Source organism: Plectropomus leopardus, chromosome 7, assembly GCF_008729295.1.
Source record: "Plectropomus leopardus isolate mb chromosome 7, YSFRI_Pleo_2.0, whole genome shotgun sequence".
NCBI lineage: Eukaryota > Metazoa > Chordata > Actinopteri > Perciformes > Serranidae > Plectropomus > Plectropomus leopardus.
The window spans coordinates 25,517,059-25,532,680 of NC_056469.1; the positions used below are offsets into that span (position 1 = coordinate 25,517,059).

The 15,622-nt window shown below is 41.5% G+C and overlaps 1 protein-coding gene across 3 annotated transcripts; it reads right to left on the minus strand.

The window, feature by feature from the left end:
- Window positions 1–679: 679 nt before the first annotated feature.
- On the minus strand, window positions 680–13,931 carry si:dkeyp-69b9.6. 3 transcript variants are annotated; one of them, XM_042489449.1, is made up of 4 exons: window positions 13,735–13,931; window positions 13,082–13,194; window positions 5,367–7,843; window positions 680–5,078 (listed from the first exon to the last, which is right to left on the minus strand). In XM_042489449.1, exons 3-4 carry the CDS (start codon window positions 7,393–7,395, stop codon window positions 2,701–2,703), a joined length of 4,407 nt encoding a protein of 1,468 aa, XP_042345383.1. In that variant the 5' UTR covers window positions 7,396–7,843; window positions 13,082–13,194; window positions 13,735–13,931; the 3' UTR covers window positions 680–2,700. The 3 variants fall into 3 exon arrangements, with proteins under 3 accessions (XP_042345383.1, XP_042345384.1, XP_042345382.1); XM_042489450.1 differs by having other exon boundaries at window positions 13,583–13,931; XM_042489448.1 differs by having other exon boundaries at window positions 13,579–13,931.
- Between the last annotated feature and the right edge of the window lie 1,691 nt (window positions 13,932–15,622).

Genomic DNA, 15,622 nt, shown 5'->3' on the forward strand with positions numbered 1-15,622 from the left:
TCTTGCTTTCTTTAAAATAAAAACTATCCAAATGGAAGTTTTGTCCAGCTGTGGGGCCCTCACATCTGAACCACCTGGGGCCCCACCTAAAACAACAGTAGATATGAGTAGGTTTGAATGCAAGATAGATGGATTTTAAACTCAATCACTTCAAGGTCTAACTGTAACTAAACTACTCAAATGTGGCTGGTGTCACTTTTATAAGTCACAGACTTCACGGTTTTATATTTTTCTATCATTAAATCACTAATCTGAAAGGATTTTAGGCCTATATTTATTATTATTACACTGTTTTGACAATACAAATAGATGGAACTGACAGACTGCAATTTACTAAAATCATATTCTTATGATTTTATGTGACCATCAAATTGACTGACAGTGACAAATGATCTAATGCTCAAATTCTGTACACGTTTAGTTCACATAAATGCAAAATTACATGCATTTATTTACACCCTTAAACCGAATTCTCTCTATCTCTATGCATGCTGCGAGATTACAGACTGATACTGGAGCATTTTGTTTACTTTTTGGCATTAATCTTGTAGTAAACAGCAGACAGGCACATAATTCACACAGTCATACAACACTCAGTCCACCCCCCATCAGTGCACAATCCATGTGACTGCCACACTCATCCACACCAGGCCAGGAGTACAGTAAATGAGTTGCTTACTGCCACCTTGTGGAGCTAGGAGTGAGACGTTTTACACAGCCATTTATTTCAAGTATATTGATAGTATACTGTGAATTTTAAGTATTGAAAACGATTCATTAGGGACTGTTCATTATTTATGAGAGGGAAGGGGTGGTGCAAAGTGGGGCGGGCACTTCAAATAAATCTTAAAGCACTGAGGAGTGTTTTTTAATTTGGCTTAGAGGAGGGAGATTTAATTTTAAATTATTAGTATTTTGTATTTAATTGAAATACCTCCAAATCGCAGGTGGCCTTGAAAAGCATGTTTTCTTTGAAAATCTCCAAATTCACACCCTTTGTCAGAGCCAGAAAGTGAAATATGGTTATTTATGGCAAAGGGGGGGTCATTAACTTTTGCCGAGTCACTCAAGGAAAAAATATTTGTAGCTCTGGGAGGGTCATGATAAAAAAAACAATCAAACAGAAAAACACAAAGTCACACCTCAGCCACACCCAACTCTGATAAATAATGTACAGTCCCTTACCCTGGAGTAATCTGGCCAATAACATTGGTAAACCTAATTCCTTAAATGCAACTTATTGTATTAACTACATCCTGAAATCCACTGAATCCACAGAGTGATATGAAATTCATAAGGACATAAAGCTAAGTATAACTGTAAAACTTCAATACTGACTTTGGTAACAGTTACAACTTACTGGTGACTAGCAGTTTGTACCATCTTCTGGAGATTGCAGCGCTTTGAACAGGAAATGAAAGGAAAACAAATGATTACACTTAAGGTTTATTCATTGCTGAAATATAATCAACTACTGACTTCTCAGTAAATAATGTGATAGAAATCTACTAAAACTATCATTTTTCTTTAGAAGAAAAAAAAAGCAAGGCTTGACAGGGGTATGAACATTTCATATGTGAATAAAGTGACAAAAAATGTACTTTAAACATATTTTCTTTAGAAGAAATAAAAGGCTTGACAGTAAGAACATGATTGCAACTCAGCAAAAAGTAAAAGGTTGAAGGGGTTAAGTATAAGATTGGCATGAAGACTGATTGGGTTACACACATAAATACATGGAATATTACATTTGTTTCTATTATGATAGGTCCTTGTCCTTAACACACTGTGAAGTACTGTAGAAATAATCACTGCTAAAAAGAGCATACAAATAACATGAGATAAACATGTGTTACAGTCCACTTGTTTAACCTGTTTTCAATCTCTTGGTATAAAAGCTAGGAATATCTCAAATAAATGAAGTCAAGTGAACATACTAAGCAAGGCTTGTTGTAAGTTTCTTCATTTTGGCAGGAGAGGGATCCTTGAAATGCTAATTACCAGCCACTTTGACATTGTATCTATATGTGATTCAATCACTAGGGAATATAGAGCAACCTTCAAATCAAGTTTAACACTACAAACTTCAGGGGATATACTGAATAAACCATCACATACTGTAGGAGTGATTTCACAACCTCAGCAAAAACTTGACCAGAGAACAAACATGCACTGACAAACTATCAACAAAAGTCTTTGTCCCCATGTCCCTACTCCTAATAAATGCACTTTACATTTTTAAAAAATCCTCAGAGCCTCTAAGTGAACAACAACAAGACAAAGTACACAGCAGAGACGTTTATCATACAGCAAGGAGGTGTAGCAGGGAGTCTAGTTATGGGGAAGAGAGAGATACATTAGCAGGTCATTTCACCTAAACTTGTCTAGTAACTGCACAGTGTCAGTCAAGCATAGTGTCAATGCACTTAAGGGGTTAATGAACCTATGGAAACAGTCACGTCTTTGAAAACGCCTTCCAGTATAATCTGGAAGAGTTTCTGGTGATATTTTATAGGATGCTCTACAGTAGTTGTTAACACACTCATTCTAATAGTCAGCAGAGTAGATGTCAACAGAGACATGAGGCAAATTCTCCTAAAAGACAGAAAATGCCTTTTCAAGTCCCTTTTATTTCTCACCTTCCCATTTTAGATCTGAGATATCCCTCTGGTACGCCATTTGTCTCAGCTACCAGGACGCTCAGTATCTGTATGGTCCCTGTAGGTATGGCATCTCCCCCTGACTGTCTCGGGGCTGTTTCTCTCCTTGTCTTTTTGAAAGCTTCAGCCTGTTAGCGTCTCCTCGGTGCAGTCCTTTAGCCCTGCGGCGGCAGGACACCTTGTGCCTGTAGAGCAGTGTGGCATTCCAGAAGCGCATGGAGCAGCGCCGGCAGGAGAAAGTCCCTTTGGCGCGATGGGAGGCCCGATGGATGAAAGCTGCCAAAGGCCTGTGAGACTGCTTCCCACATACGCTGCACCTTAGCCGCTCCTGAGTGGTCAAGGCTTTCTGTGGGTGTTTAACTGCCATGTGGATTAGCAGTCCCGCTTTACGGGAAAACACAGAATTGGGGCATATAGGACAGCCGAAACGTTTCACAGGGACTTTGAGAGACGACAGGATCTGCACCTTCATCCCGCCAGTGTTGACAAGCTTATACCCACCGCCGCCTGATCCTCCTCCTCGCCTAATTGTCAAACGGAGAGAGCCTTGTTTTTTATTCAACTGCCCTCTTATTGTACAACTTATCTTTCTCTTCTTTTTGCTGCCATCCAATCTGACTATATCTTGGGACTCCCACTTATTTTCCCTCCAATCTTTCCTGTTGGACTTTTTTTTTTTCTTCTTGTGTCGTCTCATTTCATCGTGTGTTAACTGGACACTGCAGTCGAGGTTTTGGTGAGGTTCTGGCTGAGTGCCTGGCTGATGATGGAGATGATGGTGGGAGGTATGATGATGATGATGCAGATGATGATGTTCAGTGGAGGGCAGTTCCGTGAGGGGCTGGAACGGGGCGGTGGTGTGGAGCGTACGGCTACGGGATCCAGCTGGGTATATGTGCTCTCCTTTCACCCCGGCTGGGGAATGCGGGTGCTGGGGGGCCATGATTGTGGAATTTGGAGGCAGAGGCTGACAGTAAACTGGAGCATTAGAGGCTGAAGATTGGGCTGCTGCATCGTAAAAGAGGGGGGAGTAACCAGCTGGTGGTTGCGGAGGTGGCTGTTGGTGGCTATGAGTGACAACACTAAGACTCTGCCCTCCGTGGCCTTCTGTGGAAGGCGCCATCTGTAGCAGGGCATTGGTAGCAGCCTCGCTCTCTGATGCTGACTGATTAACATCGCTTCCACCTCTGTTGTCTCCAGACCCGCTGCTGCCTTCTTGCGGGTTTGATGATTCAGGGCGGGTCATACCGTGCTGCGACTGCCTATGTCGGGTGAGGCTGTTGGAGTAAGCAAACGCTTTTCCACACACCTCACAGCAGAAGAGCTTTTCACCCCCGCCTTCATGAACCGTCTGGTGATGGGCAGTCAGGTGGAAGTGGTGGCGGAAGGACTTCCAACAAATAGCACAGGTGTAGAGGCGAGGCGGAGGTGGGGGCTGGGGCTGGGGTGGAGGTGGAGGTTGCGGCTGGGGGTTGGTGTCTTGTGGCTTGACGTCTTGAGGGTAGGAGTAATAGGATGAGGTGCTTGGTGCTTGGTTCTGGCTTCTGTCTTGGGCCACGCTACATTGAGGGTTTGGGTTAAAGCTGTTGAGGTTCTCCGGAGCGGGTGTCGTAGGCACCTCTTCCATCTCCCCTTTCTGGTGGAGTTTGCTGTGCCTCCTGAGGCTCTGGGAGTAACCGAACTCTTTCCCACAGATGCTGCATTTGTAATTTTTTGCCCCGGAGTGGACTGTTTGATGCTTGCTGAGGTGAAAAGCCTCTCGGAAATACTTTCCACAAACAGTGCAGTGATGCGGCTTCTCTCCGGTGTGGATGCGGTCGTGCCTGCGTAGGGTTTCGCGACGTGCAAATCCCTTACCACAGACGCTGCAGAGGTGAGTGCGTGGGAGGCCACTGGGCCCCATTCTGGGGGTGTATTGCCTACGTTTAGGGGGCTGTCCACCAGCAGTGGGATCTTTTTTAGCTCTGGGTTTGCGAGGACGTTTTGGTTTGGCGGTAGGATTCTGTGGATTGCTGCTCATTGCCTCCTGGCTCCCACCACCTCTGAAATTCTTATCCATACCAGATGTAGATGAAGGTGAGCCCAGAGGACCTAAACCAAGACCACCTAGAAGACCTCCTATGATGTCTCCCCTATCATCCCCTCTATTTCCACTGTTACTAGCTGCTGTTATAGCTGAGATTGCATTATTGACAGAGCTAGTGACATCATCCTCTGAGTCATCCAGTAGAGACGAAAGGGGCAGGTGGGGCTGTTGCTGCGGGTGGTGGTGCTGGTTGTGGCTCTGTGAGTGTGGATGCAGTGTTGGGGCCAAGGGTGCCTTTCTCAGAGCTGGGCCCGCCATCCCACTTCCACAGGGGGAGGCACCAGAGTAGCATGGAGATGGATTACCTTGAGAACGATGATCATCATGGTAGCCTGTGTAACGATTCCGAGAGTAGTCAGTGGGGTATTTAGCATCTGTTCTGTCCCTGTCATTTGAATTCCCTCCCCTTCCAGACTGAAACAGACCATCACATCCTAAACCTGATTTTGGTTCTCCTTCCCCCACAATGATTACACCATCTTCTTCCTCAGTTTTCCCATAAATAACCCCTCTATTGCTCTGATAAGTTCCCCCTCCTCCATTACCTCCTCCATCCCCTCCCCCGACTCTGTCCTCACCATCAGATCCTGTCTTGCTGCCCCTTTGTTTGGGTCCCCTACCTGGCTTGCCGCAGGTGCCTGAGGCAGCATGGTTGAGTAGAGAGGTGCTCTCACGGAAGGCACGACCACAGGCGGGACATCGGAACGGCTTTTCCTCATGTATCTTCTCATGGCGTGTCAGTGACTCTCTACGATTAAAAGCCCGAGAGCAGGTGGAGCAGCCATACGGGCGGGCTGACGAGTGTAAAACTCCATGTTGCAGGAGGTGCCCTTTTTTCTTAAAGCCTTTGCCACAATCGGGGCAATGAAATATTTTGTCAGGGCTAGGACAAGAATTGGTTGAGGACTGGGGAGTTTCTTGGGTCGAATGGGGGAGGCTCGGGTCAGACTGCGTTTTAATGTGAATGGGGTTGGGGCCAGTAGTGGAAGAATTGCTAGTACCTGCCGTGGTTGGCTCATGCATGCGCAAATGCCTGCGAAGGCTTGAAAGGTGAGGGAAGCTTTTGCCACACTCTCCGCAGCTATAAACGGGCTCTGAATCACACTCTGTGTTGTTAGGTTGCATTGAGCTCTGGTTATCAGATTTAGAAAGGTGCGAATCATTAGTAACCAGTACTGAGGCAGCAGTGGAAGAGGGAGCAGAGGAGGAGGAGGAAGAAACTACTGATGAGGATGAAGATGATGAGGCAAGAAGGGATGATGGGTCTCCGCTCATATTAGATAAACCAACCCCAGTTCCAATTAAAGCTGGGGGCTGACCATGACCAAGCCCTCCGCCGTTACTACTATTGGCGGGGTTACCACTGTGGCTGCCGTGGCCATGCCCAGTGCTGCTAGTGTTACTATTATCAGATTTTCTCTGTGGCAAATAGCCGGCCATAGCTTTCTTCCTCCTACTGCTACTGCCACTGCTACTATTACTCCCACCTCCACTGCTTTCCCCTTTACCGTCATCCTTAGATAAAGATAAATGAAGTGGTAAAGGGAGCGGCAAACCTGCTTCCTGCTGCATCAGAGAAGCTATCTGATTTGACGAAAGTACAGGGATGCCCTGAAAGTCAAAGCCACCCAGCGATGAAGGCTGGGAGCCTGGGTGGAGCGGGTGGTGATGGGAATGAGAGTGAGGATGAGAAAGAGTGTGAGGTGGAAGCTGTTGCTGCTGGGGCTGCTGCGTCGCCTGCTGTGGCTGGGGAGTGGAGTGGCCATGTGAGTGAGAAGAATGCAAAGCGGGAGGCGGAGCGAGGCTAGTGCTAGGCTCCCCGCCTGTCTGACTTAAACCAATTCCTAAGTGGTTATGGGTTCCCTGTTGTACCAGAAATTGCTCTAAACTAGCGTTAGCAGGCACCCCAGAGAGGAAATACTGATTAGCGGCTAACATGCAACTAAACTGTTGGTGAAGGCTTCGTGCATCAGACTGGGCCCCAACCAACTGGTGTCCCAATGAGCTGACTGCACTGCTGCTAGAGGGGTTATTAGAGGTGGCCACAGATGTTGAAGGGGAAGGAGAGGAAGAGGAGGGACCAGATGATGCCTGGGGGACAGAGAGGCCGGGATGCAGAGGAGGAGGGGGTGGAGGTGCTGATGTTACTAATCCTCCTAATCCCCCAGCACTCCCACTACTGCTACTTCCCCCAGCAAAGTGCTCAAAGCGACCTACACCTGGGTGTAACTGCTCCTGTGCTAGTGCTGCCTCAGACGGGTGGAAAGAGCGCAGGAACTGTGGGTAGCCTGAAGAATGGCTTGAGCTGCTGCTGCTCATCTTGCTTGACTTTGAACGAGAGCTCTGAGATGAGGAAGGCTGTTGTTGTAAAGGTGGGGGAGGAGGGGCACTCATCTTGGCAAAAATGGAGGCAGAATCAGAAAAGGCGTTACCTCTTGACCCCTGCAGGGGGCCCAAGCCAAGTCCAGACAGAAGAGCTCCAGAAGATTCAGCCTGCTGCTGCTGCTGCTGCTGGAGTTGATGCTGGTGAAGTTGCACTTGCTGTTGATGCTGAAGTTGTCGATCTAAACCAAGGCCTTTAAACTGGTGGGCTTGGTGCCCACTTAACATCTCTATAATGTCCAGATTGTATTTTCCAAATTGGAACATTTCCCACTCACTGGCACATGGGGGTGCAGGGCCGAACCTCCAGTGCTAGGAGTGGCAACAATGATCCCACCACTGACTGGTGAAACCCAAACTTTACCCTAAGGGTGACGTTATGCTACTGTATGTTCCAGAACTACTTGAATGTCTTAAATCTTAAGTTCGTCTCTCCAGATAGTTTACTTCTGGTGCTGCTACTCCCTGTTGATTATCCACTGCCCACACTCCAAAATGAGCGGAGTGGCCTGGAAGATGAGTTTATGATCAAAGGGTAAAAGTGTCTTTTAGACAGGTAGAGAAGTTCCACCTATTTTCAACATTGCTTAGAATAGTTTTTATTGAGAAGCAGTTCAAATGACTTCTTCTTGTTTCCTTTGAGAGTTACTGCGTTGACATTATCCTTCATCTAAGCAAGTTTCCTCATCCGTGTTCAGCCAAGACGTTCCTACAGCTGAAAACACAAAATTAACAAAGAGTGAAAGTCATAGAGAGGAACAGAACTATAGCTTTTAATAAAATTTCACTTACTGTCCCTTGCTGAGAGGCTTTTAACCTGTAACAAGGTTCCCCATCCATTAAAGTGGAACTCTGGTATTTTTCAACCTGGACGCTATTTCCTGTGTTTTTGTGTCTATGTGACTCATGGGAAGAACCATTTTTGAAATTGGTCCAGCATTGACGGAGAGGGCTGCAGCAGAACAGGCTGGTGCGTCCAGTCAATTTATGTCCATTAAAAGTGCTTGTTCTGTCACTAACAGGCTCAGCTTGTCATTATGAGTGTCTTAAAAAATTATGGAAACAACCTTACAAAGAAATTGCATTGTTTTTTTGCCAAAGCTTTTAATTGCTCCATTCTGTTTTGTGTCCAAGACTTGCTCAAAGAGAAATCGTTGTACTCCAATACAACAAACTATTACCTGCACTTCTCTCTCCAGCTTTTCTTCCGGCAACAAGTCATGAGATTTCAGAACGAAATTTCTCCTTTAGCAAGACTTGGACTCAAAACTATGGAGCTCCTTATGCCCCAAATGGTCATTTAAAAAAAAAAAAAAAATCTAATGCAAACAAGTTGTTATCTTGTGGTAACAAGTTCATTGTTTTTTGTGCACAATATAATTTTCTCTGCTACATACCAAACAGATCAAACAAAAGGTGCGGAAAAAAATTCTCTGTAGGGGCCACTCCGAATAACAATCTGAGTCTGTTAGTGGCAAAAATAAACACTTTTAGTGGACCAAAATTGACGGGGTGCACCTGCCCTGATTGGTTACATTGTAGCCTGCTTTGTTGCTGCCAGCTGCAGCCTTTTCTCTCAGTGCTAGACCAGTTTCAAAAATAGTTGTTCCCATGAGTCATACAAACATAACGTGGGAAAATAGGGTTCAGGTTGAAAAATACTGGAGTTTCTCTTTAATGTAAATCTATAAAGACGGAAACCAAAGTCTGCACTGTAACATTATGAAACAGAGATTTACCTGACATTAGATGACATGATGATTCAGTATGGTGATTGTACATCACAATATTTGACTGGAGAGAGTATGATGACATTAAGTTAAGAGGAATGAGGTTTAAGGTGCCTTTTCTTATATATGCAATTAATTTTATTCAACCACCACATTATTATCTTTAATGTTAAAGATGCCCTCCACAAATTATGTGTTTTTCCTGTGTTGATGTACCCTAAAATGTTGCATCTTGACTTAACTGATTTGTGAGATTCGTCACTCGAGAAATACATTACGCTACTGAAGAGGATGAGTGCTGAACACTAAAATCTGAGGTTCAAACGTACACCAAGCAAACTAAATGAGGTGTGTCCCAAATTCAAAAGCCAGTCACTGTCTAATCTGTAAATGCAGGCAAAGAAAGGTAAAACCTCCTGTGCAGGGTGAGTCCTTACATGTCATAAAAATCTCAGCCAGACAGAAAGTATCTTTCTGCAAACTTTGATTAGACCTCTGGTTTATAATTACATTATATCAATAAAACAGCATGAACACAGTGTAACATCAGACATTATTGTATGTTTCACAACCACTGATGTCGTGTCAACCACTGCCAGTTACAAGATAACAAACCACATAAAAAAATTAAGTAATACTAGCTACACTTACCATTCTGATAAATCTGCTAGTTGCCGATTTTGGGGCCAAAAAGACTCGTCATGAGTCTGACTGAGACTCAAACCTGTATATGGCCTAGCACAAGCAGCGAACGAAGGCAGGCAGTGATGCCAGATCAATTTCTCAATTACACAGAAACAGTATATCTGCTTCCATACCTCTTCAGAGTTTATTTTTTTCTCTTTTCCTTTTTATGAGGGAAAACCATGTTACACAAAATATTAGTATTAGAGTATTTTTTTAAACATGTCTAGAAGGGAACTTCTTCTTCTTCTTCTTCTTTTATCCCTAGTTTCTTTTTCCATAATGCAATCAACCTACCAAAGCTTGCTTAGTATTGTGAGACAATTAGTCCCTCAGTTTAAGTGTGCATTGTGACCAATATGTTAGATAAGGGAATATAAATTTAAATAATTTCAGTTAGCAAATTTTGACTATTACAGTCACTTTAACATGTTAATAAACATATGCAACCTTTTACGTTTTTTAATAACTTACCACAGCGTGGTTTTGCTGGATTGCAGCACAACCAGAAGTGAATGACAATTCTTTTAATCATTAGATTCATCTTTCCTAAGGAGGCAAACGTTACTTTACCGTTACTCAGCACTCTTACTGTCTGTGCATAAAGCTGTCCATGAAGGTAAATTAGCAGTGACCTTTTTTATTTAACAAATCTACTTCGAGAATGTGACCCAATTTGCGATAATATTATAGACTTGACCCATTTACCCCTATATGCTGCAGCTGTTCTGTGATGTATAGGTTATAATACATTATACAAGGCTATCTCTGCAAGTAGCCTAACAAATGTTTATGGAGGAAGAGGTAGAGACAGAATATAGAAAGATTTAGCAGTGTTGAGTGAAAACCACACCAGACAGCAGATGTCTCGCTTTTGGTTAAATGCAGGTGTGTGTACATAACTGATTATTTGTATTTTATCGGCTCTACTTACACTGGTGGCGTCCCTGCTACATTTTACCATCTGTGCTGTCATAATTCTGCAAATCATGACTTGGAGTTATTATCACAATAAAATTTACAGTTTTCTGGTCTACATTTTGTGCTAGCAGAACATCAAATTCTAGCCTCATACTCACCATATTATCTATCACCACTGACTTTTTTTGTCATTTTTGTTTGAATGTATTTGTTACCACATAGTCATAAAGGCTACTGTCCAGTATTTTAAAAGTATTACATGCAGGATTCTTGGTTACTGTTTTTCACAAGTGAAAGTTAAAAACCAACCCCAGATTCACTTTGTGCCGTTTCTCCTCACTATTTTTGCATTTTTTGGCACTGTTTCTCTTGGATGCCTTGTGCTTACAGTCTGGCAACTGTTTGCTACCTTTTTATAAAGCCCCGACCTCACCTGAGCGCTGCGGGGGTACACACCCAAGAATGGCCCGAGCACAAGAAAAAAAGAAAAACAGATGAAAATACAGACAAAGGGCAGAGTCTTTGCGGAATAATTATATTCCTACATGCTTCTAGTGGGCAAAAGTGATGATTGAGGGGAATAACTTCTGTAAGAGTCTATTTAAGGGTGCAACATTATGATATTTTTAAGGCACAACAACGACCATATCAGAAAATATCACAGTTGAATGGTATCACGGTATATCTTATGACAAAATTACCGGTGAACGAAAACAGAAGTGTTTTTTTTTTATTATGTGCACATAATGTGCTCATGCTGGTTTGAGTTTCCAACCAGTTGCCTTTTTTTCCATAACGTAGATAAGCAAATGCACACAGCATGATAACCTTCAATTTTTATGGTATACTTTGAAACAGATATACTGCTGCAACTCTTATCTGTACATTGTACATTTAGGAAAATCCTGCATAGTATACATTTAAACAACCATCAGTTTCATTCTTAGCCGAAAACCAATTCACATAATGTTGAAATACTCTATATGGGATTGTTTTTGATTCATAAATAATCTGAAAAGAATATTCATAGTGGTCAATCACCTGAGTGGGCAGATTGGGGGATAATTACAGAGTATCAGGTGCTGTGCAGACCCTTAAAGTAGGTCAAGAGGATGACTGGCCAGCAGATATCAAGACACATCCTGTGAAACTGCACATTCTCCATACTGATTATAATTCATCTTGTGCATTGACTCATTTTTATTTATATCTGGTTTTAACTACACTAAACTGTTTTTGTTATATATGTATGTGCAGTGATGTTAAAGTGGATTATGTTTAATCTAAACCCAACTACCATTGGTGTTGTTAGGTTTGGCATCCAAGGATTCAGCCCCAAATGTTTTACATTACACCACTGTGTAGGCATATTTTTTAAACTCGACACAATACATTTTTGATAAATAACAATAGTAAAGTATTCTGTTTTTACTCATTACTGGGGTTGCAATGGTATACCAATTTCACGGTATACAATGGGAAAGAAATTGACGGTTATCATACCATGCAAATTTGCTTATCTTTAGTATTGATAATAAAAATGCAACTCAACTTTATTTTAGTTTTTTTTCAAAAGGAAGGCTTTTTACACACTTTCATTTATACATATTGGTTTCAAGTTTTACATGGTAATAAAATATTTGTTAATATTTGATACTTCTGTAATTGTGGACACCATGACACGGCAATATTTTCTTAAAGGCGATTATACCATCTCATACTGTTGGGGCACCATATACAAAGGCCATGTCCTTTCCACAGCGGCCATGTTCGAGTCCACCCTCAGTCCTTTGCTGCATTTCCCCCTTTCACGCTAAAGCTGTCCTATCTAATAAAGGCCAAAAACACAGGAAGCAACTAAAGAAATTACCCCAAAATTAGCAAGATATTTATAAAAAAAAACCAAACAAACAAAAAAGGAAAACAAAAAAAGAAAGTTGAAAAAATAACAAACGGAAACAGGAAATGACCTGATAATTTTTTATCGCTTAAAAACTATAATAATGTGTATGTAACATAATTTTAGATAGATAAATACTTTTCTCCTTTTTTGTTTGTTTTACAAAACAACAACTATTTTCTAAATTTACTGATTTCTTGCAACTTGTGAAATATTTCTTACCAAGTTGCTCATAGCCTTTTTCCTATGTTCTTAAAAGAAATTAAACCAACGTGCTCAGGGATTAAAGTTTAAATACTTATAAAAAGACATCTGAAAGCTTCTAAAACTTATGTCAATTCAGGTTTCACAGGGTTAAAGTGTATCTATAAGGTGAGTTAACTAGCAGCATAATAGAGCCTGTTCATGGAAAAAAAATGGTGGAATGATCCCCACAGACCCCCCTCTTTACAAAAGGTCCTCAAATCCTAGAAACTCCCCTGAACAACCACCAAGAACAACATGATAAACCTGTACAATTTAAATAAATTAATCCACTTATACCGACTTGTTGTAGCCAAAAAAAGGAGAATAGATCATTTAACTGTTGCGTTATCCATTAGTCTTTTACTACATAGAGGTAAGTTGTTGTTGGCATTAGAAATTGTACTTCTGAAAAGGCAGAAAGTGCACTGCCTACGGTAAAATCACTCACTTTGCTCACCTCGTTATATCTTACCGTTTCCTCTAATCGATGCGATGAACCAAGCGGGGAGTGAGCTCCCCTGGCAGATGAGGAAGATAATCTTTCGCACATTTGTCTGCCTCTCATTTTAGTCTAAATCACCAATCCTGCAAAGAAAGGGCAGAAATGCTAAAATTAACACCAGTGTCCCTCCCGCTGCACAATGTAAACATTAGCAGTATCTTACAGGCGCAAGTAATAACGGATGCACTCGAGGAGGCATCCTGTAATAGTATTGGCTAACATTTGGAAGAAAAAAAAAAGAAAAACATTGGACGCGCTTGCATGCGAAACTTCACGGTTCTCCTTAGCATCATATTTTACACAGGCTCGGCGTGTTTAGCCATTTGGTGCCACACGCAATCTAGAAACCCCACACGAGCTAACGTTAGCCATCTTTGCAAACCACTTTATTAAAAGCATGCCGACTACCGTTAACATCACGACGCTAGCGTTAGCATATACATAACCTATATTCGGCAAATGTTTACCTACACGCCTCCGGTTGCAGAGTTGCAGATGGATGAGGCCTGTCACGCCTTCTTCTAACCGCCTAGCTAGCTATCGTCCGCTTCCATTTCTGCGTGCTGTTTTCCAGTCGTTAGCCAGAGCCATTTTCACTGATGCTGAGCAGGCTCAACACTTACACGGTTCCCACCAGAAATCAGCCGCAGCCGCCTCCTCGCTATTCGGTTACGACCGTTTGCGCCGTCGGGGAGCTTTTGCAAAAGATTTCGACGGCCTCAGGAAAAATTTGATGGTCGTTGATAATATATTTTGGGCAAAAGTGAGTGACGTGTGCTCCCTTAACATCGGTCCTTTCCGGCCCTTGTAATATTTCCGGGTAGCACGAGCGGGGCTCACGGGCGGCTGTGTAGGGCTCACAGCGGATTCACTGTTTGTGAAAAAAAAAGGTTAATCCTCTTTCACAAAAGGTGATCAATCATATTATTAGTGCCCAGTCCACTTCCACAACCCTGCCGGTTTTATCAAAAGTAACCCATCCTCAGTGAAGACTGGAGACTTTCCCCAGGATGATAATGGCTAATGTCTTATAGGCCTGTTATACGCAAAATTTGAATATATTTTAGAGCACTTGAGTAAAAGTAGTAATACTGCAGAAATGAAATACTCTGTTACAGTTTTGCATTCGAAATTTTACTCGAGTAAAAGTACAAAAATAGTAGCATCAAAATATACTTAAAGTACAAAAAGTAAAAGTAAGCATTATGCATTATTATTTTATTAGAATTATTGATTAATTAATGTGCCATTGCTGCAACTTGTAAAGTACAAAAAGTAAAAGTAAACATTGTGCAGAGTGACCCATTTTAGCAAATCACATTATTTTATTATAATTTTTGATGCATTTGTTATTGCTGTATGTTGCATCTCGTAAAAGCTACTTTAAGTACAAAAAGTAAAAGTACGCATCATGCAGAATGACCCATTTCAGAAAAACACATATTGTTTTATTATTAATGTGTTATTGCTGTAGTGCTGCATCTGTTAAAGGCTATACTTAAAGTACAAAAAGTAAAAGTACACAATAGAAAGTGCGTCTTCAGAAAAATACATATTCTTTTATTGTAATTATTGATGCATTAAAGTGTTATCACTGTAGTCAAAATAGATTATTATCAGTTAAAAGCCAAATACTTAAGTATAACACAGAATTGTACAGTACAGTGTCTGAGTAAATGAACTTGACTCCACCACTGGAATTATAGCCTTTTGGCTATACTGAATAAATATACAGCATAGGTTTTAAAAATGTGTTAGTTATTGAGTATCTGAATAATTAGGGTTAAAAAAATGGTCATATTTTGAATTATGCCATAAAAGAATACACATTTAAATTGGAGTAAATTTCAGGGGGGATGCAGGGGACATGCCCGCCTCAATATTTAGAACAAGTGCATTTGTCTCCCCTAATAAAACCATGAGCACTTTTAATTAGACAAAATTAAAGACATTTACACCATGAGCTTATGCAGAAATGCACAAATACTTGCATAAAAACTCACACCACTGTAAAAGTAGCTACAATGAGCTCTGCATAATCTCTGATATACATGTTTAGTTTAATTTGATCGTTTGGTGGAAGGTTTTTGTAGCAGGGGCATGGACCCCTACGTTTAAACATTTGGTTTTTTTTTTTATACAGCCATTCAGAATGAATAAATATATATTTAATGTAAATGTATGCAAAATATATGTGTATTGGGGAATGATATATATTGATTGTGATTAATATCACCACCAAAGTACATTTTATTCAGAGGGGATATAACACGTCCATCTACACCACATCCAGTTTACTTACAGTAATCTCTGTTTTCAGTCCCATTTGTTGCTGTAAAGATAAAAGCTATAATACTGATTCGTTTTAACAAGAAGTTCTCCATGAAATAAGAACTTGTAATTTCATTCACTTTGGCCTATCAGGCACACATCCATAACTCTGACTGTTTCAAAATGTATTGTAATAGTTACAACAACAAAAGTCAACAAACTTTCTCAAGGTATTTAAGC